This window comes from Panthera pardus, unplaced genomic scaffold (assembly GCF_024362965.1).
Source record: "Panthera pardus isolate Hobbes unplaced genomic scaffold, ASM2436296v1 HiC_scaffold_10, whole genome shotgun sequence".
NCBI classification, from domain to species: Eukaryota; Metazoa; Chordata; class Mammalia; order Carnivora; family Felidae; genus Panthera; species Panthera pardus.
The window spans coordinates 3425120-3449793 of NW_026526655.1; the positions used below are offsets into that span (position 1 = coordinate 3425120).

General features: G+C 52.0%; 1 protein-coding gene across 2 annotated transcripts in view; it reads left to right on the forward strand.

Annotated features, from left to right (window-relative positions):
* Positions 1 to 1957: 1957 nt before the first annotated feature.
* Positions 1958 to 24674, forward strand: part of RAB17 (RAB17, member RAS oncogene family) — a 29284-nt gene continuing 6567 nt past the window's right edge. The window contains exons 1-3 of one of the 2 annotated variants that reach the window (XM_019445456.2): positions 1958 to 2804; positions 3315 to 3450; positions 22078 to 22237. In XM_019445456.2, the coding sequence (XP_019301001.2) occupies positions 22081 to 22237 (157 nt within the window). In that variant the 5' untranslated portion in view covers positions 1958 to 2804; positions 3315 to 3450; positions 22078 to 22080. Of the gene's footprint in view, positions 2805 to 3314; positions 3451 to 15580; positions 15674 to 22077; positions 22238 to 24674 lie in introns of those variants that run through there. The other variant, XM_019445455.2, reaches the window with a different exon arrangement.

The following is a 24674-nucleotide window of genomic DNA, read 5'->3' on the forward strand; positions in this document are numbered from 1 at the left end:
GAGATGGCCATGTCGTGTACCCCCGGTGAGGTGGTTGCTACAAAGGGTGACCACCCCCCGCCAACCCTGTCCAGGTCATCACCTGGGAGGAGGGGCTTCCTGAGATGTCCGACTTTCAGTTTTAAAACAGGGATAGTCCCGGAAAAACTGAAACCAGATGGTCATCACCCCCCACCCCGCCACGACATGCACGTATACATTTGTCATCCGATTTTTGCATGCACGTGGAAACACATCTACGCTTAAAATCCGTGCATCTTATTACGTGTAAGTTATACTTCAATCTGAAAAAAGAGTGTCTTAAAAGGGAAAACCACCAAACCAACAAACACAGAAGCTGGCAACAGAAGAGAGCGTTTGCCCTTTAGACACCAGGTCAAAGTCAGTTTTAGTGCAATGACTTTGAAGGGACCACAACTTAAGGAGCTGCCCAGCACATCATCCATACGCATCACTTCCTCCAGGACTCGGGGATGCTGGATAAACAAAGGGACCGTTGGTGTTCCGCTGAGGTGACACCGTCTCAGGGAGAGTTTAGGAGCTTGGGTAGTCCCATCTGTTTCCTTCCCACCGTTAGTGGTGGGGTCCCATCCCCACGACACGCGGTTTTCCTGCAGAAGGACCACTGGAAACATCTGGATGCCAAGAGAAGCAGGTGATTCGCCCACAGTGTCGGCTGGCTTGTTTAACCTGCCGTGAAATGAATCTTGGAGCTCCCTCCACAACGCCCCCCACCCCGCAACCGATTAGCCAATTAATCCCTGTTAGCATTTGCACACCCAGGCAGAGCTGGGGTGTTCCGGGCTGTGTTTGGATTTGCCGTCGTCGTCCGTTTGGCACGACTGTCCGGGCGATCTTAGGCGCCGGCTGGTTCCTGCGCGGTCTGGCGGGCCGTCGGTGCCCGCACATCTGGGGAGGCGTTTTGAGGGCGGAGTCGCCGTGCCCCTCCACTACGTCCGTGTTCCAGTTAGCTCATGCGGCCTTTCCCCTCCAAGGATCACTGTATTCGTGAGCAAAACACCGTCCTTATCAATCACGCACCCCCGAGCCTCCAGAAGCGGAAATTGAGCACAGCTGTTTCAGATCTTTTTCATTATTACTAGAAGATGACTGCCATATTTTTGGCAGTGGCTTTAAAAGCACTCCGTGTCCTCAACTGGCCAAGTTTTAAACCGTACAAACATGTCACCAAGTTTATGTGATGCTGAATAATGCTCTGAGGACTTTCTCCTGGGGGGGGGGGGAAGTCAGTGGAAATTTCTGCACTTGAAGATGACAGTGACCAATCGAGAACACTCTGGAAGAGTCTGGCTCTGCCTGGTCCCGCTCTCAGCTGTAACAGCGCTCAGGGCTCCGGGCCAAGGCGAGGCCTCCCCGTCGGCACCCGATCTATTTTAGGAACATGAGAGAAAAATAGTTTGCCACTGACTCATTTGCATCCTGTGCTCAAGGTGAATTCTTTACATCCATTTCCCCAAAGAACGGCCGATAAAATTCGGCTTTGTTTCGAGCAGAACAAAGATGATACGGTTTTCTTCCTAGGAGACATTTTCCTGACTCCTAGTAAAATGCAATCCACAGCGCGAGACAGGGGCCTCGGAACAATGATCGCCGAAGTGGCCAGCCCTGCAGACTGTCCGGGGAAGTCCAGGGCCCAAGACGCAGGCGCAGCAGAGAACCTACTGTGTGCACGGGAGAGAAGAGAAACGAGCGAGAACCAGTTCCTGTCCTCAGTGCCTCTCAAGGCAGCAAAAGGAGTTGAGGCATGAGTCGAGTACGTCGCCACCCTGCTCCAACGCAGCTTCTCACTGGACCATCAGGAAGGGACTCCTGCTTTGTGGATGGGTGTGATCTACTCCCACGGGAAGAAGCTGAAGCCGAGGAAGACCCAGGCGGGGAAGCTGTGCGTGGCTGCCTTGCTGTGACCTGGGCCTCATGGCCCCGATTTCCCCACCCTAAGGACAAAAGCATCAGGCTGTGAAGGGTAGCAACTTCTGCCATCCCCCAAATGCCTCTTTGGCATGAGGGTTATTCTGAGCCGATTATTTTAAGAAACAGGAGACACAGGAGAAGCGCAGAAAACGGGGTGGCAGTTGCTCCTTTGTAAGAGAAATTTGCATGTATACAGGACAGCTCTGGGTGTGGGGGTGGCTCCCTCTCTACCAGAAAGAGAAGAGACTCTAAACCACAAGAAACTGATCAGGGGACAAGGCGCCACTCAAATCTGCACAAGCTTATCCTGGTTTACTGCGCTTTTCCTGGTAACCTCCCCGTAACTGGACCCCCCGCGCCTTTCTGCCTTTTGTCTCTAGCTGAACATGGTATTTCAGCCAGTGGCTTGAGCCACTCTTTTCTGGGTGTCTCCCGTGGATGCGTCTCAATCAACTTCCGTTTGTGTTTCTCTTGCTATTCTGTCTTGTATTGCAGGGCTCTCAGCCAAGGAATGCAGAAGGGTAGAGGGAAAATTCTTGTTTCTCCCCCACAACCATCTCTGTCCTCTCCAGAAACATCAGGCCTGTCACTCTGAGAAGGGGACTCAGGATCCTGGCTCAGCACCAGACCTTAGCTATTGACCAAGGCCCCTGGCTGCCCTGATGGGGCAGAAATGAGACACAGCTCCCAAGAGGAAGGAGGGGCCCTGGCCTTGGGGAGGAGAGGCGGGGTGAGAAGGGCAGAGACTGGGCCGAGGGACCGGCCAGAGCTGATCCCAGGAAGGAGGACCACCCTCCAGAACAGGCCCAGAGCCATGTCAGTGCCCGAGAGAGGCGAGAGAGAAAGAGACACATCAGACCACACATCCGCAGGTAAGCTTGTGTGAACCCCCATGGGTGTGTGTGTGCACACGCGTGTGCAAGCAGGATACATCAATAACTTTCTGCTTCCCAGTCTTGGGCAAGAGCTTGCTTTTGCCTTTCTGGGTGGTCGACGAATGCATTGTGGGGGAAACCATCAGCATGCCGGGACTCAAATTATTTTAGTTCCTGAAGGACACGTGTCTTTCATTCATTCACTCACATGGCCGTTTAACTCTGCTAGGTCTTTTTTTTTTTTTTTTTCCTATTTACCCACCATGCACCTGTTCACTGACCAGTTCAATAACTATGTTCTGAAGGTCGTCCGGGAATGAGGCAGAGGGGTGGCCTCCTTTGGTGGAGTCCCAAGGGAAGCAAAGCCCTTCCCGGCATCCTTGAAGATCATCTTTGTCACTGTCGATGGTGGCGCCTCCTGTGGTTATTGGGGCTTTTACAGTTACCAGTCCTGGTGTAATTACAGAGCCTCCCGCTGTGGAATCTTACCCCAGCCCCTGTTTCCAGTTCTGCCCCCTGGGATGGGGTCTTCTGCATCCTGCCGTGTTCTGGGCAGGATAACCATCTACTCGGGCCGCGGTCCTTAGGAGAAGACTTCTTCACAGCAAACCTGGAGAGGAAGAAAGGCCTGGAAGGGGATCAGGTACCTGCCTTCCCTTGCCTGGCTTCCAAACAGCGTTTCTTCCAGCGCATCCTGAGCTTCTGGCCCGGGGTGGGGTTGGGGGGGGGTGGGCACTGAGTGCTCTGGGCGACTCTGACTGCCCTTCATGCTCTCAGGGGCTCACCATCTACTGTTAGGGCAACATTCCTTGTATTGCTGTTGCGAGTGATGGAATTTATATTATGATTTACTTCTGCGAAGTTTCCTTTGGCCTTTTCAATCCACAGTAGGCTCCTCGAGGGCTTTTCTGTGTGGCTGCAGGGCTCTCTGGCACAGTTCCGGGGGGGCACGGGAAGGTTTTTGATAAATACTTAATGAAGGACAAGTTTGCAGATCTCTTGTGCAAAAGAAACGACGTGCTCACTCCATTCTGTGTTGGTCAGACTGCTCTTGGGGGTTTGGTCTCGTTCTGGGAGTAAATTTATGTGGGCCATCGACAGAGTGTCCAGAAGGGCAAGTGGGGGAGGGGGCTTGGTGATGCGAAGAAGCTGAGTGGCGTGGCTGCTGGGAGGGCAGCAGGCATGGGTGCAGGGCACTCGTGCAGCACGAGCAAGGACGTTTTTAGCGCTGGGGCCTAAGGGGCACAAGGAGCCTCAGGGAGGCATACATGTCCAGGAGCGCCCCACGGAGGCGCTGGCACCAGGTCGGGTGGGTTCCCCCAACATGTGCTTCCTTACCACTAGTCCCAGGGCACATAATAGGCAGTTCACGAAAGATGCACTTAGGGTCCAGTAACTTTGGGAAATGCGGGTCGAAGTAAAGGTGAACGGGGGGGTGGTGCACAGCTCCCCCAGGGGACTCCTCGGGCAAATGGGATGGTTCATTGACTCCCCAAGAAGGGATTGCAGGGAGCGGTCCTTCCAAACGCAGCTGGCCGAGCAACGCTGGTCCTAGGATCATATCACACGGGTCTAGAATTCATGGAGCCCGCTTTCGGAGCTAACAGAGCCCAGGGTCTGTTGGACAAGACGTGGGTCAAGGGCCCCGCCTGCCCGGCAAGGCTGCCGCAGAGTGACTCAGCCCCCATGCCGGGTGCCCCACCTGGAGCTTTCTGTGGCTGTCTTAGTCCCTTAGGGCTGCTATAGCAGAGCAGCACCTTCATTTCCCACAGATCTGGAAGCTACAGAGTCCAAGATCAAGGTGCTGGCGGATTCCGTGTCTGGTGGAGGCCTGCTTCCTGGTTCAGGGACTTGCTGTGTCCTCAGTGGTGCAAGGGGCGGGGGGGTCTCTCCGGGGTTTCTTTTACAAGGGCACTAATCCTATTCGCCAGGACTCGCCCTCGCCCTCGTGCCTAATCTGCCCCCAAAGGCCCTGCTTCTGAACGCCATCAGATGGTGGGGGTGGAGAGGGATGGGGGCGTGGGGTTTCAACCCGTGGAATTTGCAGGGACGCACGAGCCGCTTCCGGAACAGCCACGGGTGTCTTTCCTGTCTGGGATCAGAATGCATTTTAGGTACATTTGCCCTGAGAAGTTGAAACAATATAAAACCAGACTGGTTGTCACGTTTTGGAGTTTGTAGGCCGTGCACCGCATGAGTAAAAATAATTACGTGATAATCATTCCAGTAACAGCCATCGCTCTGAGGACTGTCTGCCCTGTGCACAAGGAACCCCCTTTTGCTCAGACGTTTGTTCACGTTCCCCACACCCCATCTTCCTCCCCTAGCGTCCCCCACCGTCGATGGCTCATGGGGATGGGAGTTTGGGGAGTTTGCGGGGTGATTGGCAGCCGGGCAGGGCTGGTCTCTCGTCCATCCCAGATCTGAGGGCTGCTGTGAGCACAGAGGGGCAGAGATGTGGATTCCAAGCCCCCTGCTCTGGGCTTTGATGAGCAACCTCAGTAGATGTCTAATAAAATCCCTTCTATTCCTGGTAGCTTCAGTTAACTTCGTAACTTGCAGCCAAAAGAATGTTTTCAAAATACATTGGAGACAGTGGGGAAGCATCGGCCCCCTGCCCCTCCCTGGCTTCTGGTGGAATCCTTGGCGTCCTCTGGCTTCTAGAAGCGTTTCCTCCATCTCGGCCTAACTTTCCCTTTTTGTAAGGACACCTGTTGTACTGGGCTAGGTCCCACTGTGATGACCTCACTTTAACCCTATTACCGCTCTTTGGCCTCTATGTCCAAATGAGGTCTCACGCGGAGGTACTGGGCATTAGCTTCAGCATATGAATTCTGGGAGAGACGCATTCCAACTCGTAACACTGTGGGCGTCATAAATCTTCACGAGAAGCTCGGCCAACATGCTTATGGGGAGGTCTGTCTCTGCGAAAAGCGAACTGGGCGTTTGTTCAGGCCCAGTCCTTCGGGGGTTCCTGAACCAAGAGGAGGTCTTTGGACACTAAGTGTTAGTACTAGGTTGACGAGCATCCCCCAAAATTTGCGTCCTAGGAGAACCAGGGGTTGCCAGGAACCACCAGAAACTAGGAGAGAAGCGTGGAACAGATTCCCTCTCAGAGCTTCTGGAAGGAACCAGTCTTATGGACACCTTGATTTCCGGGCCTCCAGGATTGTGGGGCAACACATTTCTCTTGTTTTAAGCCCCCAGTCCATGGTGATTTGTTACATCAGCCCCAGGAAACTAGTGCAGAGCTGAACCCAACGAGGGGTCTCTGAGAGGATAATCACCCGACATGGGACAGCGGACCGAGCCCAAGTCCTTCAGAGCTTGGCCCCGCGTGCTGCACGGATCATGCTGGGAGGCACCCCCATCTCTCCTGGGCCCCAGCTGACAGGGGCACGGAGTTTACCCCACAGAGATAACGGTTGTAACACGAGCACACACTCACTATGTCACTTGTTTGTTCCACGTGACTAACTAGGATGATCATGTTCTCTTGTGGGCACTTGGCCACAAGAGCAGAGACCAAGAAAGTGGACAGAAGGAAGGAACGGAAGGACAGCGGTGGGACTCTAGAGGGGCGGCAGATTATAATTTGGTCCCCGGAGCTGCAGCAAGTCCTGAATCACTTCAGCCCAGCCCCCACGAGACCTACTGCCAGGATCCCCCCACCACTGAAATCCCTGTCAGTCCTTACGGCCGAAGAGCTGACAACCTGGCGGCCTGTGCCCACCGCTGGGCAGGGACTGGGGACCCTGCAGCCGGGGAAGGAGGGGCTAAGCTGGTGCTATAGAGTCTCAAGAGCGACGGCCACACCAGCGCCAGACAGGGGCCCCGATCTGGACGTCGCCTCCCCAGCCAGCAGCTGGTCCAGGGTTCCTCACCTCCCAGCAACTCCCTCCTCCCGCTTTGCTGATAGGACAGGTTTGGGGGGAGCACCCGGAGGGATGGGCTCTCACCTCTCACCCCTGCAGCTGGAACCTCCAGCACTACTGTCTGTAGAGGGTCCGCCTGGCCGCAGCCTTGCCCTCCCTGACTGAGAGAAGGAAGTGCCGGTCAACCAGCACAGAGGGAGGGTCAGGCCCTGACCTTGGCATCTGACAGAGTTCGGAGACTGCTCTGTCCTTTGTAGGTTGTGGGACCCGCAGTAGGTCATTGGCTTCTCTGAGCCTCGGTTCCTACATCTGTAAAAGATGAATAAAGCTGGGTCCAGAGCACGGGAGGTTGTGAGCAGCGAAGGACTGGGAATGTGCAAGACCCAGCACGGAGCCTGGTGTGGGATGAAGAAGCGGGGGTGACTCGGTCCTTGAAGGAAGGGACCTGCTCTGCATGAGATCATGTTGATACGACTTCCCTCTGAGGGCCTCCCCACGTGCTCAGGGCAGGGCAACTAGAACTTACAGGTCTGAAGAGTCAGAGAATGCAGTTCAGGCTGCCAAGAATGGCTAGAAAATAAGGGGGAAAATCTTAGTGTACTGAGAGTCTTTGTCGTGAAAGGGTGTTGGGTTTTGTAAATGCTTTTTCTGCATCTACCGACTCGACCCTGTGATTTTTCTGTTTCAGCCTCTAAATGTAATGGATCGCATTAACTGATTTTTGAATGTTAAACTAGCCTTGCATACGTGGGTTAAATCCCACTTGGTCGTCATGAATAATTCTTTTTATACATTGTTGAATTTGATTTGACAATATTTGTTGAGGACTTTTATATCTGTTCATGAGAGATATTGATCTCTAGTTTTCTTTTTTTTTAATGTTTATTTATTTTTGAGAGAGAGAGAGAGAGCGGAGGAGGGCAGAGAGAGAGGGAGACACAGAATGCAAACAGGCTCCAGGCTCTGAGCTGTCAGTGCAGAGCCTGATGCAGGGCTCGAACCCACGAGCCGTGAGATCATGACCCGAGCCGAAGTTGGACTCTTAACCAACTGAACCACCCTCTGTAGTTTTCTTTTCTTATAATGTCTTTGGTTTTGGTATTAAGGTAATGCTGGCCTCAGAATGAGTTAAGAAGTATTCCCTCTACTTCTGTCCTCTGGAGGAGATTGTAGAGACCTGGTTTGATCTCTTCTTTCAATGTTTGGTAGAATTCACCAGTGAACGCATCCAGACCTGGTGCTTTCTGTTTTGGAAGGTTATTAATTACTGATTCAATTTCTTTGATAGACATAAGCCTATCCAGATGATTTCTTCTTGCGTGAGTTTTGGCGGATTGTGTCTTTCCAGGAACTGGTCCGTGTCATCCAGGTTATCACGTTGTGGGTATGGAGTTGTTCACAGTATTCCTTCATTATCCTTTTATTGTCCATGAGCCTGTAGTGATGTCCTCTTTCATTTCCAGTTTTAATAATTTGTTTCCTCCCTCTTTTTTTTTTTTTTTCTTAGCCTGGCTAGTGGCTTATTAATTTGTAGATCTTCTCACAGAACCGGTTTTTGGTTTCTTTGATTTTCTCTGTTGATTTCCTGTTTTCAGTTACAATGACATCTCCTCTAATTCTTATTCTTTCTTTTCTTCTGCTTACTTTGGATTTAACTTGTTCTTCTTTTTCTAGTTTCCCAGGGTGGAGGCTTGGATGATTGATTTTAGATCTATCTTCTTTTCTACTACGTTCACTGCTATCTATTTCCCTCTGAGTGCTGCTTTTGCTGCATCTAGCAAATTTCGATAAGTTGTATTTTCATTTTCATTTAGTTCAAAACATTTTAAAGTTTCCTGTTAGATTTCTTCTTTGCCTCCCGCGTTATTTGGAAGTATGTTGTTGAATCTCCATGTATTTGGGGATTTTCCAGTTATCTTTCTATTACTGATTTCTAGGTTAATTTTGTTGAACTGAGAGCAGACACTGTATGATTTCTATTCTTTTAGGTTTGTGAAAGTGTGTTTGATGACTCAGGACGTGGTCTATCTTGGTGAGTGTTCCACAGGAGCTTGAGGAGAATATGTATTCTGCTGTTGTTGGGGAGAGGGATGAAATCTTAAAGAGAAGGGGGCCACAGAGGAGAGAGCCCCCAAATACTGCATCTTGATTGTCCTGAAATCCTTAGCTGATGTCTCAATGGTGCACACACACAGGTAAGACTGCAAGAAGCTTGGTGGCAAGTGTCACCTGTAGGGCACGAAGAGCTGACAGGGCCTCAGCTCCTGCCCACTGTAGGGGAGACAGAGTGTGGAGTTCATGTTCTGTCACATAGAAGAGCTTGGTAGATGCCTTAGGCTTTCCATTGAGACCCCAGAAGGGCCTCAGTTTAGGAGCCAAGGCTATGTGCCAGGACTAATATTCACCCTAGGATCCATGGCAAATCAAAATAGGTCCCACCCCAACCAGGTATGAAGCAAAATTCCCACAGGTTCGTGGTGATCCACCAGTAATTGAACTGGCTGCTGAAAACAGGTCAACACTCTTCAAGGGTAAAGGAAATGAGACCCATGGTTAAGAGAAAAACAAAACAAAACAAAACAACCAATCAATAGAGACAGACTCACAAACAAACCAGATGTTGGAATTTGTGCACAAAAAGTTTAAAACACTCTGACAAATATGGTCAAGAATCCGTATGGAAAGAGAGATCATATAATAGGCAAAGAAGTGTGAATTTCAGAAGAGATTCAGAAATTATAAAAAAAAAAGTACCCAGTGGAAATCAGATAACTTACAATTATAATATAATATACTTTTTAAAAATGTTTATTCATTTTTGAGAGACAGAGCATGAGCAGGGGAGGAGCAGAGAGAGAGGGAGACACAGAATCTGAAGCAGGCTCCAGGCTCTGAGATGTCAGCACAGAGCCCGATGCGGGGCTCAAACTCAATGACCGCAAGATCATGACCTCAGCTGAAGTCAGATGCTTAACTGACTGAGCCACCCAGGCACCCCTATAATATAATATACTTAAGAAATCACTAAAAGAGAGAGAATGGAATACGACAAGTGCTTGATGCACTCCACAGAGATGGAAAAAAAGAACAAAGGAACAAAGAAGAGAGGGAACAAATGGAAAATGAACATCAGGATGGTAGACTGAAATAGAACCATATCATTAATTACATTAAAGGTAAATGGACCAGATACTCTAAATTAGAAGGCAGAGAGGAGAAAAATGTTAAGACTCAACTCTGTATACTGTTTTCAGTACACGCACATGAAACATGAACATGCAGACAGGCTTGCCCACTTTGTTCTTGGGGGTCTGTACCCCCTTTACCTCTTCTCCAGCTCTATCCCTCTTCACTTGCACTCCCAAGTCAGCCCCGTAAGGCTGGGAATCAGGCAGCCAGGAGAAAAAGTCCCGTGGAAGGCAGGGACTGGGGAGCAAGCAGAGAAAGCGAAGCCAGAATCCCTTTTAGAAGGTGTGTGGTGGGGTGGGGAGGGGCGCCTGGGTGGCTCAGTCGGTTAAGCGTCCAACTTCAGTGTGGGTCATGATCTCGTGGTTCGTGAGTTCGAGTCCTGTGTCGGGCTCTGTGCTGACAGCTCGGAGCCTGGAGCCTGTTTCAGATTCTGTGTCTCCCTCTCTCTCTGGCCCTCCCCCGTTCATGCTCCGTCTCTCTCTGTCTCAAAAATTAACATTAAAAAAAAATTTAGAAGGTGTGTGGTGGGAAAGATGGGGAATGTGTTCATGCTAATGAGTTTTCCCCCATCATGGACTGTGCTCAGAACATTTATTTATAAGTGGTGTACTTGAAAGTTAAAACTTGTTATTCCACTGAGACAAGACATGAGGCATAGGTTCTTAAGCCAGCCTACAACAGTCGATGTTTGACAGGCAGATTGTTCTATGCTTTCATCAAGCATGCCAAAGAAATGGTAGCTCCTGTTGGATTAAATTAAGCTGGGTTAGAGGAAGTGTCAACGTCATGATGCTTAATCTCTGGGAACATATGGAGTGTCTTCACGTATCCGGTCTTCTGTGTCTCTCATCAATTAATGTTTGGTAGTTTGATTCACTTTTATCTGGTTACTTTCTAAAAGTCTATCCTTAATAATATTATAGCCGATGTCCTTTTGGATTTTCTAAGTATAAAATTATCCGTAAATAATGACATCTATCCTTCTTTCTTATGTTAATTATTTCTTTCTGTCTTGTTTTGTGTGTGTGTGTGTGTGTGTTTTGGTTTTACTATCATAATGTGTGACCAAGGGAATTTAATGTCATGGAAATTAATAATAAAAGGAAAATTAATACAGGGGATACTGGTTCGGTCTTCTGTATTTAATTAAAATACTCCTACTGCTTTTCCATTAAGTGTGATGTTAGTTTTGACTTTAAAGGTAGGTCTTCCTGTCTTCAGAAATCCTTCCTTCTAATCAAGGAATTCTTCATATTAGGTTCATGGATGAACGGGTTTGATCCAGGAGTATCCTGAAATCGTGGGTACAGAATTTTCTCTAAACGCATACATGCAAAGATTGGTTCAACCAACACTTACCTGGTGACTGTTATGTGCCAGACTTGTTCTAGGCCCTGAAGTTACAACAGTGAACAGAGCAGTTAAAAAATCCTGCCCTTAGGAATTTATAGTGTAGTCAGGGAGACAGCAATAGACAATAAGGAAAATATAAAACATGTGAGCCGCTGTGTCATGGAGAAAAATACCGCAAGGCCGAGGGGCAGGGAGTGCTTGGGTAGGTCGGTCAGAGGAAGAGTTGTGGGGAGGGGGCTATGAGAGCAGGCCCTGTTGTGGGCTGAATCGTGTGGTCCCCTGAAAGATGTGCCCACGTCTTAACCTATGGTACACGTGACTGTGACACTATTTGGCAAAAGACTTTTTGCAGATGTCATTGAGTTAGGGATCTGGAGATGAGGTCATCCTGGATGAAGCGGTGGGTCCTAAATCCAAGGCCAGTGTCTTCGTGAGAAAAGGAGGCCCACAGAGGAGGCCCTGTGAGGACGAGTCAGGGATGGGCCTGATGCAGCCAGGGGACCCCGAGGGCTGCCAGCAGCCACCGCAAGTCAGGAGAAAGGCCGGGGACAGATCCTCCCTCAGAGGCTCTGGGAGGAAACACCTCTATGAACTCCTTAATTTCGACTTCTAAGCTCCAGAACTATAAAAGAGTTAAGTCTGTGTTGTTTTAAGCCACCCAGTTTATGGTCATTTGTTACAACGGCCACAGGAAGCGAACATGGCCTGAAGTGTGTCCGTCTGGGAGGAGAAATTTCCAGGTAGAAGGAACAGCAGCGCTAAAGGCCCTGGGAGCCTTTAGCCAGTGGAGAGCAGCAGAATGAGGGGAGGGGTCACGGACTAGGGAGGGGGACGGCATCCGTCGCTACCCAACTGCTCCCCGTCAGAAGGCCCTTCGTCTTCTTGCCGTTGGGCGAGTTTCTGGTCCCTCCTCGGTGGGTCCGGTGTTACCTCCCTGAAGGGTCCATCTTGACCCTTCCCCTTCCGTCTGGCCGGGGGAGCCTGCCTCTTCTGCTCGCACCGACTGCTCTGTTAGCACCTTGTCCGAACCTGGGGAGGCCGTCTCTCACCGGGCAGGCCCCTGTCCCGGCCTGTATGGTCCTGGGTGCCTCGGGCCGGACTTTGCTTCTTTGCTCCGCTCTGCTCGGCCCAGCCTGGAAGTGAGCCAAGCACCGAACTGATTGCTGAGCTGAGGAATTTCACTCGGTGTTCAGAAATCCCTGCCGGAATTTTCCATTGAGATAAGCAAGGGTGAAGGTTTGGAGGCAAGGCAGATGGCCGTTTCTGCTTATCTCAGAGGCCTTAGGAGATAAGAACATTCTGGAAGACCCGTACCTCAGCCATCTAGCACACTGGGTCTGATCCTTAACTACAGGAAGCCCAAGAAGGAAGGGGACGCACCTCTTCCCCACAAACCCCCACAGCGGGGTCACTGGGCGCGTCTCCTGGAAAGATGTGGTAACAGTCTGGGCCACACCGGTGGCCTCTACACAAGGATTGGGGGCAGGGTGGGGGGTGCTGGGCAGGTCATTGGCAGTGTCTGTGACGAGCCCTGATAACTGCTTCCAAAATCTCAGAGATGTTTCTGTGGCGGTGGGTCAGGCGTTCGCCATGTGACCCCAGGAAGGCACACTGGTGGGACGTTACAGAAGGCTGGTTTGGGTGCGAAAGAACCCACATGCAGGGGCTGCCTCGGGAAGCAGAAAATCCCCGGTCACTGCAGATGGCAGAGCAGAGTCTGAAGAATCGGTTGGCGGGGGTGTTACAGACGGTCTTCAGACACTAGCTGGGGGCTCAGACCAGATAATCCCCAGGGGCCCTTCCGGCTTCCACATTCTATGATTTTGTATTTCTTTCCAAAGGGGAACACAGTAAGACCTTGGATTGCAAATTACTTGTTCTGTAAGACTTCCGCAGGACGGGCAAACGTTTCTAATAAATTTTAACTTGATAAACGAGTGGTCTTGGGATCCGAGCAGTACGTGATGCCGAACGTCACATGATCACCCCTGAGCCAATGGTTCTTGAAATTCACTTTGGATGACAAGTGTGTTTCCGGAAGGAATTATGCTCGTAAACCAAGGTTTTACTGTATATGCCTGCGAATGTGGATGCTTGTACGTACGTACGGCCCGATTCCGCGGCGTAGCAAAGATTCCCTCTGCTGATGCGCGTGCAGGAAAGTTGATAAAATGCCAAGAGAGAGAGCTCACAAGTTATACAGCTCCATCAAGATGATATTAACGGTGTCACAGAAGTGAATGACTTTGCCGTTTTTGCCTGATTTCCCACGGTCCACCAGCAGTGCGCTAATGGGTAGATTTACTCTGGGTCAGCTGGGCAAGGTGTGCCCCCCTGTGTGGGCCTTAGCTCAGGCATGGGGTAGGCAGGATTCTGGACTATCGGCCCGTGGTGTCCACACCCCGTATAATCCCTTCCCCCTGAGGATGCCCAGGGCTGTCGATAGGATGGATGTCCCTCCTGAGTTAGGTGATGTTACATGGCAAAGACGAAGGGTTTTTTGCAGATGTAATTAAGGTCCCTTATCAGTTGACTTTGCGTTAATGAAAAGGAAGGTGTGCCTGGTGGGCCTCACCTAATCAGGCGAACCCTTTAAAAGAGGGTCTGGAAGTCAGAGAGACTCTCCTGCTGCCCTGGCAAAAGCAAGCTGGCATGTGTGACCCCTGTGGGAGGGGGCCACATGACAAGGGCCAGCAGGTGGACCGTAAGGGCTGAGACGGGTCCTGGCTGACCGCCAGCAGGAACAGGGGACCTCAGTCCCGCAACAGCAAGGAGCTGAGTTCTGCCCACAACTGGCTCGGAAAGGACCTCCGGCTCCAGAAAGCCTGTGGCTGAGCCGACACCGTGACTGCAGCCTGGGAGACCCTCAGCAGAGGACCCAGCCGGCTGTGTGCACACCCCGGACCCTCGGAAACCGAGAGGTGATACACATGCTGGTGGCCGTCTGTCACAGAGCCTGGGATGAAGACACGGGCCCTGAGCCTGCCCCTTGGGGCCCTCAGTAATAGAATCTCCGGGCAGCTGGATAGTCACATGGGGGCTGAACGGATTCCAAAAATCTCTCCTGTGGTGAGGGCCTGGCTTTGAAATCTATTGTCAGACCTCAGGCACAAAACTCCCTTTTTGGAGGTGGGATGCTGGTGATCAACGACCTTGTCTCTGCATTCCTGCCGTAAAACTGGGATTTACAACGCTCTCTCATTTTGTGCCCCCTTCCCCCCACCTGCAGGAAGGTGGATACTTCACTGTAAATGGGGACAAGCCCATCCCTGTTAAAAAAGAGAAGAAAAGCATCGTCATCAGTTTCAAAACCGGACCCTCCCCCGTATGGTTATATAGGCGGAACAGCACATCCTCCCCCGGACCTTTGGTTACTGGTCTGCAGGGGTGCGTGTGGGGGCGTGAAGGTGCCATTCACAGGCAGGGAGAGCTCCTGGGTCTCCAAAGTGGCAGGGCCCAGCCACGCTTGTTGGTGGGATCCAGGGAGGTGGCCACATCCCCAAGGAAACGATTGTGTGAAGGAAGGATCCCCTGCCCCAGGGGCGGTGTGGGCACACCAGAAAGAAGCTGGTCCTGAAGGGGCAGTGTGAGGGCCTGACAGCAGGAGCCTGGCATAGACGAACCCCCTCCAACACAAGATCCCAGCACCCCAGGGGGCGTGGGGAATGTCTCCTGGCAGCTAAGTGGGATGGGAGCCCCCTTCCATCCGTCCCTCCCGTGGCCGGGTCTTCTCGTCCTCTGGGAGGAGCAGTCGGGCCGAAGGGTGACAAGGCTGGGAGGGGGCGTTAGAGAAACACAGCTCCTCACCGCCCCCTACCCCCACCCGTAGCACCAGGATCTGGTTGTCCGACCCCAGGACCAGCCCCCCCTGGCTTGCCTCTGGTTCGGGGGCAGGGCCCCACAAGAGCTGGCTTCCAGCTGTCTGTGGCAGGAATAAGTTCATTGGACCAAAATACAACCCTTTATTCCCTGAGCTTGAAGTTTTGAGAGCAACAGAGAACCTGCAGCCCCCAGGAAGGACCAAGGGATCCTCAGCACTGAAAGGAGGGACAGAGAACAAAGCCTAGAGCTTCCCCCAGCTCCCCTGCCTTGAATGACAGCTCACACCTGCAGAGGCTCTATATCTGGCCCGCCCTGCCCCCATCCCAGGTGACACGGACCCTGGTGGACTTTGCCCTGGGATCCTCCCGGAAGGGAGGAGGAAGGTTGACTTTGGAGCTGGAGGCAGGGTGGGGCTGGGCCCGGGCTGCTGTTCTGACCTGTTTTCTGTTGGAGCAGGACCTGCGCCCCTCCCGGCCCTCCCACCTCCCACCGTCCCAGCCGCCTGGTGAGGGAAGCAAACCTTTCCCCAGGCCACAGGACTGAGAGAGGGGTCGCAGGCAGAGGCCCTGCGGGGACACTGATGACAAGCCGTCAGGCTTCCCGGGGGTGACCAGGCCTGGGACACACGTGAGTCATTGTTTTAACTTCCGTGTGCTTTGTAGAGTGTGAGTGTGTGTGTGCGTGCGTGTGCGATGCTTGTGTCTGTGTGTGAGTGTCTGTGTGTCTGTGAGTGTCTGTGTGTCTGTGTATTTCGGTGTGTGTTTGTGTGTGCACACGTATGCACGTGTGTGAGTGTGTCTGTGACTTTGTCCTCGGGCACGTATCCAAAGGGCAAAGTGCCAGGTGAGGAGTTTGTTCTTCTGACGACCAGAGGTGTTTGGATCCCCGTGGCGGCGAGGTCAGGCTCCCAGAAGGGGCCTCCTGTCTAAATAGGGGCCCTTTGAGGGGCGCCTGGATGGCTCAGTTGGTTGAGCGGCTGACTCTGGCTCAAGCCACGATCTCACAGTTTTTGAGTTCGAGCCCCGCGTCCGGCTCTGTGCCGACAGCTAGGAGCCTGGAGCCTGCTTCGCATTCTGTGTCTCCCTCTCTCTCTTCTTCTCCCCTGCTCTCACTCTGTCTCTCAAAAATAAATAAAGATTACAAAAATTAAATAGTGGCTCTTTGGGAAAACCCTAGATAGGTGTTCACTGGAAACTGCTGGCGGGGGAGAGGAGCCCTTGAAGGGACCCATTTAAGATGACCTAGGTGCCCAGTTAGCACAGACTGGCGTCGGCATAACCAGCACGAAATCCCTGTGTTTTTTACACTCTGGGGCAGGGATGACACACGGGTGACGTCCTGCATGACAGACTCAGCAAATCAGACCCTTCCCCCAAATGCCCTCTCCCACCCCGAAAAAGGACTAGCTTGGGTTTGCAACCCTTTCTTTTTCCCTTTTGTGGAAAGGAGACAAGCGTAGAGAGTGTCTCTTCACCCTAATCATGAATATTTCATTCCTGAGAACATCTTTGTGTTTAGGAGGACTTCAAATCACCCCATCTTGATTAAATTCTAAAGGCTGGGTCAGAAGTCATAGTTTTAATTTTCTCTCTGAACAGAGGGCTCCAGTCTATGACTATTGGAAACTTACAACGTATAATCACACAGAAACGTACACACGAAAGTGCTTTCTGCAGCCTTATTCATTACAGAGAAAACACTTCTGCCCAAGAAAAGATCTAGCAGTTGGGAAATGGTTCAGCCAAGTAGAAAAGCTGTGAGAGTGTTTTGTGGGTCATTAAATGTCTTTATGCTGAATGCATATAGAACATATACAGCAATGTGAAAAGCTTCTTTTAATACATATTGCTTTGTTTAAGGGGAGGATACATGATTTCACGTTAAAACTATGGGTTTTGGTTGGCTTGTTTTTAAGATTTGTAGAAAAGAAAAACAAGAAGACAATAGGCAAATGGCACTCCTGGTTATATTAAGGATGTAGGATTATGGGGGATTTAATTTTTTTCCTATTGACAACGATGTGCTTATATTGATGGTGAAATACTATTTTTATTTATTTTTTATTTTCTTAAGTTTTTATTTATTTATTTTGATAGAGAGAGTGAGCAGGGGAGGGGCAGAGACAGACAGAGAGAGAGAGAGAGAGAGAGAAAGAGAGAGAGAGAATCCCAAGCACTACCCAATGGGGGGCTCCAACTCATGAACCATGAGATCATGATCTGAGCCGAAGCCAAGAGTCAGACGCTTAACCAACTGAGCCACCCAGGCGCCCCGTGAAATACTATTTTTAAACAAAGCGATGTATCACCACCAAAGGAGCAAGATGCTGGAACGTGATATCGTGGTAATGGTGTATTCATTCATATTCCACCTGTTTTGATTCATCCAGACATGTTTGGGGCTGAAGATTTTCTAGATTTAAGAGCTTTATTAATCTGAGCGCATAAATAGCAAGGCAAACTTGAAGGGGTATCTTTACATACTCGAGAAGGTGCTGCCGTAGGTGTGTTAGAACTTTCTCTGTGCAAAATTCCAGTACAAATCAATGGGAGACCAGCTTCTAAGCAGGAGCCTTAAGTCCTTCCGGTTAGAAGCGAGGTGTTAGCTGGGGGGTGATGCAGAAAGCTTGGAAGTTGCATCCTTAAAAGTGTTTCTTTTTTCCAGCTTTGTTGGGGTGTAACTGACATCTGACACGTGGGTTTAAGGCGGGCACCCCGTTGATTTGATACATTTATGGATTGCGACAGGATGCCCAGCACGGTGTTAGCTGCCACCTCGTCCTGTCTCACAATTACTGTTTCTTTTTGGCACTGAGAACAGTGAAGATCTACCCTCTTGGGGACTTGCGAGTATACGATACAGTATCAGTAGCTAGGACCTCCGTGCGGTACATCTGATGCCCAGCCCTTGCTAACCTTGTAGCCGGAAGTTCGTACCCTTAGACTGACATCTTCCCATTGCCCACCCCCAGCCCTTGGTGACCACCGTCCTGCTCTGTTTTTCAGAGGGTTTGCTATTGAGCTGACTGTCCTCAGCTACTGTCCTCGGTGAGTCCAGGCTGGTGGCTCCCTTGGGCAGGCTCAGTGCACCACTGTTTTTTTTTTTTTTTTTTTAATGTTTATTTTATTTATTTTGAGAGAGGGAGCGAGCAGGGAAGGGGCAGAGCGAGAGGGAGAGAGAGAGAGAGAGCTCCAAGCAGTTCCACACTGTCAGTGCAGAGCCCGGTGCGGGGCTCGAACTCACAGACGGTGAGATCATGACCTGAGCCGAAATCAAGAGTCGGATGCTTAACCAACTGAACCACCCCCCCTCTGCCCCAGGCGCCCCTGCACCACTGTTCTTGAAGTGGGAAGCACGTGCTGGCACCCTCTGCAAGTGGCTGACACCACACCAGTGCCCAGGGAACCCAGGGTGAGAGTGAACACGGCCCGCTCCGGCTTCGAATTCTGTGTCTCTGTCTTAGAAAAGCTGCTGGGCCTCTCTGTAAGGTGGGGGTAACGCCAGGACCCCCCCGAGGCTTCCGGCTCAGCTTCAGTGGGGCGTTCTATGCAGCCTGAGCCGGTCAGGGGCATGTGGGCACGTCCGCCCTGCCCCTCCGTGGAGCTGGCCTCTTCGTTAGGCTTGGCTGCTTCTCCTATCACAGCCTCGCCCGAGTACCTGTGCAGGGTGACCGTGAAGCAAGTAACGGTCAGCTTTTCTTGGCCCCTCGGGGCTGAGCCCCCGTATGGATCTTTTTCTACCTTTTTGTAGATACCCCAGGTCACCGCTTGGCAGGCTGCCTGGGGTTCGGCCGGCCGAGCAAACTGTGCAGTGTAAACAGCGCGTCTGTCCAATACGGCTTCTTGCCGAACCCTTCCTACGCGTGTCCATGAGGTATTTATTGAGCACCTACTATACGATCAATGAACACAGTCCTTGCTCTCATGACAGGTTACAGCCTGGCGCATGCGAAAAGGTATTAATAAAATAATTATATCAAGTGCATCTCGGAAGTTCCAGTCCAGTAGGGCACCTGGGTGGCTCAGTTGGCTAAGTGTCTGACTCCGGCTCAGGTCATGATCTCGCAGTTCACGAGTTCGAGCCCCGCGTCGGGCTCTGTGCTGACAGCTCAGGGCCTGGAGCCTGCTTCAGATTCTGTGTCTCCCTCTCTTTCTGCCCCTCTCCTGCTTGTGCTCTGTCTCTCTCTCAAAAATAAATAAAAACATTAAAAATTTTTTAAAAAGAATTAAAAAAACAAAGAAGTTCTAGTCCAGCAAGAGAGTGAAGTTGTTAACAAATAATTCTTTGAGTTAAGGCAGAGTTACAAACTGAGATTAATTCAAGCTAGAAAAGGGCCAGGGGACCGCAGGCCACGTGATGGAAGAGACTTTTATCTGTTTTATTTACCTGCTGTTGGTGGGGACCGGATGTGATCAGGGGTGGCCGCTGAGGCAGGACAGAGGTCTGCTTCAGCTGGGACAGCGAGCCCTGAGCGGATCTAGCTGCTTTACCAGAAGCAAAGCCCCCAGTTTATCTGACAGCAGAGTGGATGCATAGTCAGTCTCCGGAAATATCTGAACTTTGAGACAATATCATTTTGTGACCTTTCGTGGTGATTCCATTCAGAATCCTGGGCTCTGATTTGCCACGTGGCTTGCAGAGTTGGAATCAAGCTACAGATTTTATTCCTGGGGGGCCCGGCTGACGTTTCAGTGTCTCTCCTATTTTGTTCATGTTTATTTTGCGTTGGCTTTGAGTTTAGTCTTCGACTAATGGGTTTAGACCTAATGGGCTCAGGCTAATTGAGTTTAGACCGACGGGTCAGAAATCTGCGGAAGGAACTGCATGGGTGGAGGGCTCTCGGAGAGGAGGACGGACCCTCCCGGGACCCTCGAGGGGCTGCTGTGTGTCTGGGTGTGAAGCGGCAGGAGTGGGCGGGGCTGGGCTGCCGTCCAGGCCACTGTACCCCGAACCCACCCCCGGCTGATTCTCCACGGAGAGCCTGCTCCCGGCCAGGTCGCTCGCGTCCTGCCTCAAGTCCTAAGAAATTGTCCTCAGTTGAGGCAGGCATTTCGAAACACTGGTGCTTCGATGGGTCATTTGCCCCTTCCTGTGTGTTTGGATGGTACACGGCTACCCATTCCTCGGGTGTTCGTTAGGCACCTACTGCGTGTGCTGCCCTGCCCCCAGCCCCGAAGAACAAAGATAAAAGTCACAGCAGCGGTTCTCAGCCTTGGCAGATACCGGGATCACTTGGGGAGCTTAAAAAAACAAAGACAAAAACAAAAACACAAAAACCATGGGTGGAAAACTTGAAACGCTTTATTTTTCTAAACCTTCTCTGAAACATCCTACGTTGACCCTGTAAGCATCATACTTGATGGAGAAACTCGTGAGTCCCGTAGAAGATGGCACTTCACATGCCTCCCACGGTCCCCTGTCCCCAAGGGGCAGGAGCACCAGTGAACCCTTCTCTCCAGACCCGTAACTGCCCCCCCCCCCCCGCCCCGTCACTTCTGCTTAGAACAGCCTCGTTAGTATTTCAGACCCAGCCCGGTTTGTGCTGAGACTTTGACATGCTTTTCCTCTTCTTCAAAATTCCTTCCCTTCCTCCCTTCCCATAACCCTTGGGGGTCTCCCTCCTCCCCACCATGTTACGAGGGAGCAGAGATGTTCCTAAGACTGCCTGCCAGGGGTGGCAGTCGATATTTTTTTTAGAAGAGGATTCTTCCTAGAAGCGCCCCGGATAATACACGGAGACAAAGTGGTGACCTTGGAATGCCACCAGTCTGTACCTCCTCGTGAAACAGAGGGTCTGGCAACGTCTTCAGTGACCCCTAGCATCACCGCGACAGCGCTTGGCCACTACTTGCCTTCTGAGGAAATGCAAGGCTCACACGAAGCATCCTGGCCAAGAGATGGCCTGCTGTATCTGATCAGATCTCTGTTCGGAAGCACCCAGCTCTAGGAAACACAGCATTCACAGGACACACTCAGTAACCACACCGGAAGCAAACAGCCAAACCCAGACTGGAAAGTCGCAGGACAATCTGATCTCTTGAACAAATGAATTACAAAGAGAAAAAGATTCCCCTACATGTACTGAGATTTGCGGATGAAACAGCGAGGCTTCTGGGATTGGCTTCAAACCAATCTTTGGAGGGAGGGGGTTTGGGGACGTGAGTGAAGCAAGACTGGCCATAGCTCAGTGTGTGAATGCAGCACGGTGCTCGAGGACGGTCTCCATTCTACTGTGGCAGGTGCCCGAAGTTTTCTGTACGGAAAAGATACGCGCGGTTTGCCCAAATTTGTTTTGATCACAGAGCTGTTTTCCTCCATGGCATATCTCTCTGGGTGCTGAGGCTTTAGACACAGTGGGAAGGAACAAAATGTCGAGGTCCTTGAGACACCAACTTTTTCTTTAGGTGGATAATTCTGAAACACCAACTTGAACCCGTGAGTCACAGAGACAGTACGTTGCCTCTCGGATGTTTCAGATAATTTTTGGAATAAGTAATGGGTTTTTAAAAATTATTTATTATTTTTGTTAATTTTTTTTTAATGTTTATTTATTTTTGAGAGAGACAGAGACAGAGACAGAGCGAGAGCAGGGGAAGGGCAGAGAAAGAGGGAGACACAGAATCTGAAGCAGCTCCAGGCTCTGAGCGGTCAGCGCAGAGCCCCATGCGGGGCTCGAACTGACGGACTGTGAGATCATGACCTGAGTCGAAGTGGGACGCTTAACCGACTGAGCCACCCGGGCGCCCCTAAGTAATGTTTTTTTTTTTTAAAGTGAGAAGAATGGATTGAGGACAGTAAGCCCCTATGATAACTAGCCCCTATGATAACTATGGGTCCTGCTGGGCACTGCCCGTACCCTTCCCAAACACGACCCCCAACTAGTTCCTCACAACAGACCTGTCACCCGGGTACGTCTCACCCCACTCTACAGGTGGGGAGACGGGGTTGCAGAGTGGGGCAGGGGTATCGACCCAGGCTGCCTCCGACTCATTCATTCAACCTCCTGCAAATGCTGTCTCTTTGCAGGGCAGGGCATGGCGCAGGCGGGAGGTGTCCCCTGCTCCGGGGCTGCCCTGGGCCAGCCCCGCGTGTTCAAGCTGGTCCTTTTGGGAAGTAGCTCTGTGGGCAAGTCCAGCTTGGCTCTCCGGTACGTGAAGAATGACTTCAAGAGCATCCTGCCCACCGTGGGATGTAAGTGACATGGGACAGCACGCCCTTCCTTAGTCCACTAGAGGAGAAGCCAGGGCCGATGGCTCGGGTGCGGGCACTTCCCACACTCCCCCCAGAGCCCCGGGTCGTGCCCAGCACCACAGGGAGGGGACGAGGACTGTGCTGGTCAGACACATGTGGAATCCAGAAGGCGGTCGGGTTTCAGTAAAGCAGGAGTCTGCAGGGGGTGGAGATTTGGGGTCAGGGCCTCGGATCCCCAGGGGTTGGTGAGTGGGATTGTACCTGGTGGAGGGGGGGGCTTTCCCTGCAAGGCAGGCTTAAGGCTGTCTAAAGGCACCGATCACCATCTTGTGACTAAGGTCATCACCCACGCCCGCACTGCAGAAAACAGGGTGGGACCAGGGGCTGGCTTGTCCAGGGTGCTGCTGCCTTCCGAGCATGCTGGCTTCAAGATACTTTACTCCAGGAGGGCCGGGGTCCCTGGGCCCCCCCAGGAGGTCTGGATCTGTTGGCAATCGCGTGCAGTGACCTGGCCACAGAGGATGGCACAGGCTCTGGGTACCGCCCTCCGGAAAGGTGCCTGAGTCAGGACGGTGTTCTAGCTGTCTCAGGGCAAGACCCCCATCCTTCCAACCAGGGGATTCTGGAGCCAGAGCGGTAACCGGGACAGACAGACTCATGTCCCCGAAGCAGAGCCAGAGTGGGAATCCCAAGTGAGCATAGCCTCCTCGGGGGGGGGTGGGGGGTGGGGGGGGGCAGCCTGCTGAGGGGAGACCAGAAAAGCCCTGGTTCTCCTGGCCACACCAGCCACCCCCAGCCACCTACCTGTGAGGCCCGGGTCCCACTTCAGGAGAGAGCTTAGTGGGGGAGGTGGAGGCTCCAGGTGGGAGTGCTGTGGCTGGGGGGCTTGAACCACAGAGAGCTCCCGAAGACCCCACCAGTGTCCCCACAGAGCGACCCCTCATCCCGGAGTCCCAACTGGCCGCAGCCCGGGGATTCGGGCCCATTTCCCCAGCCTGCATGGAGTGACATCTTTTGGAGAAATGCTGACATCTAGTGGTTGTGGGCGTATTCGCCCGCGGGTAGCAGTGCCTCTCCGGTCAGGGAAAGGCGGCAAGCATTCTCCACTGTCGCTGCTGAATCCTGGTGGCCCCGAGAAGGCATCCATTTCTCCTTCAACCGGGGCTCCGATGATGATGTTTATGGAAAAGGCAAACGCCACGAAGAGGCTCAGAGGAGTGAGTCAGCTGTTTGTTGACATTAGAAGGAGAGCGAGCACAACCACGTCCCTTATGTCAACGTTTGTAGAGACGCTTTTTAATCTGGGGCGATACCGTACAAGCCGGGCGCGCAGATGGGGGCCGTTCAGCGCACCAGCTTCCGGGAGCCCCCCCACCCCAGAGGGCGTGCAGCTGAGGCTGGGGCGTGGCCGAGGGGCGTGGCCGGAAGCGTCCTTGGCTCTGGGGCACCTGTGTTGAGGTCTTCGGTGGGACCAGCCTAGGAGGAGGAGGTGGGGGAGGGGGGGGAGGCCTGGATTGTGCCGTGACGGGGCCACGATACGTCACTGTGCAGGCGCCCCCGGCTCAGTCCATCCAAGGCCTGTGAAAATGTGCCAGTGTGTTCGAGAAACTGAAAATCCCCTGGGTTTCGGCCTGATCCCTCCCCCCGCCACCTTGTTGCTAATATCATTTCAGGCAAAATCTCCAAGTCGGTCTGGATTCCCTGGAAGTTTACTTTTCAATCACTTTTTGGCTTTAGCTGTGACAATGTAGACAATGCGGTCCGTGGGTTTCTGAACAAGTGATTAATGTGGGCTCTTCCTGGTTGGAACCCAGGGGTCCCTGGGGCCCAGGACTGGCAGGTTGCTCTGGATTCCATTCCTGGGGCCCCGAGGGAGCTTGTGTCTCTCTCTGGGGCAGATAAGGTTCTGGTCTCTGCAAGTATCTGGTTATTCGTGCCTGGTCATCACTTGGACTGAAACCCTCCTTGCAAATTGGTTGGGGTTGCACATGGATTTAAGCTCAACGGGGAGCCATCTTTTACAAAGTGGAGAAGGAAGGGGTGCCTGGGGGGCCCAGTCGGTCTAGCGTCCGACTTCGGCTCAGGTCATGATCTCACGGTTTGTGAGTTCGAGCCCCGCATCGGGCTCTGTGCTGACAGCTCGGAGCCTGGAGCCCATTTTGGATTCTGTGTCTCCCTCTCTCTCTGCCCCTCCCCCGCTCGTGCTCTGTCTCTCTCTCTCTCTCTCCTTCAAAAACAAATAAACATTCAAAAAAAAAAAAAAACAACAAAGTGGAGAAGGAAAAGATAAGGAGCTAGGGCTGCTGAAGAGTAGGCAGATCCGAGAGGCCCCTGGGGAAGCTGGCAGTGGGGCCTGCTTACATCACGTTCCATCCTGGCAAAAGCCCCGTGAGGGCTGGGAGCCCTTCGTCCTACTATGGAAATAGGCTGCAGCTTT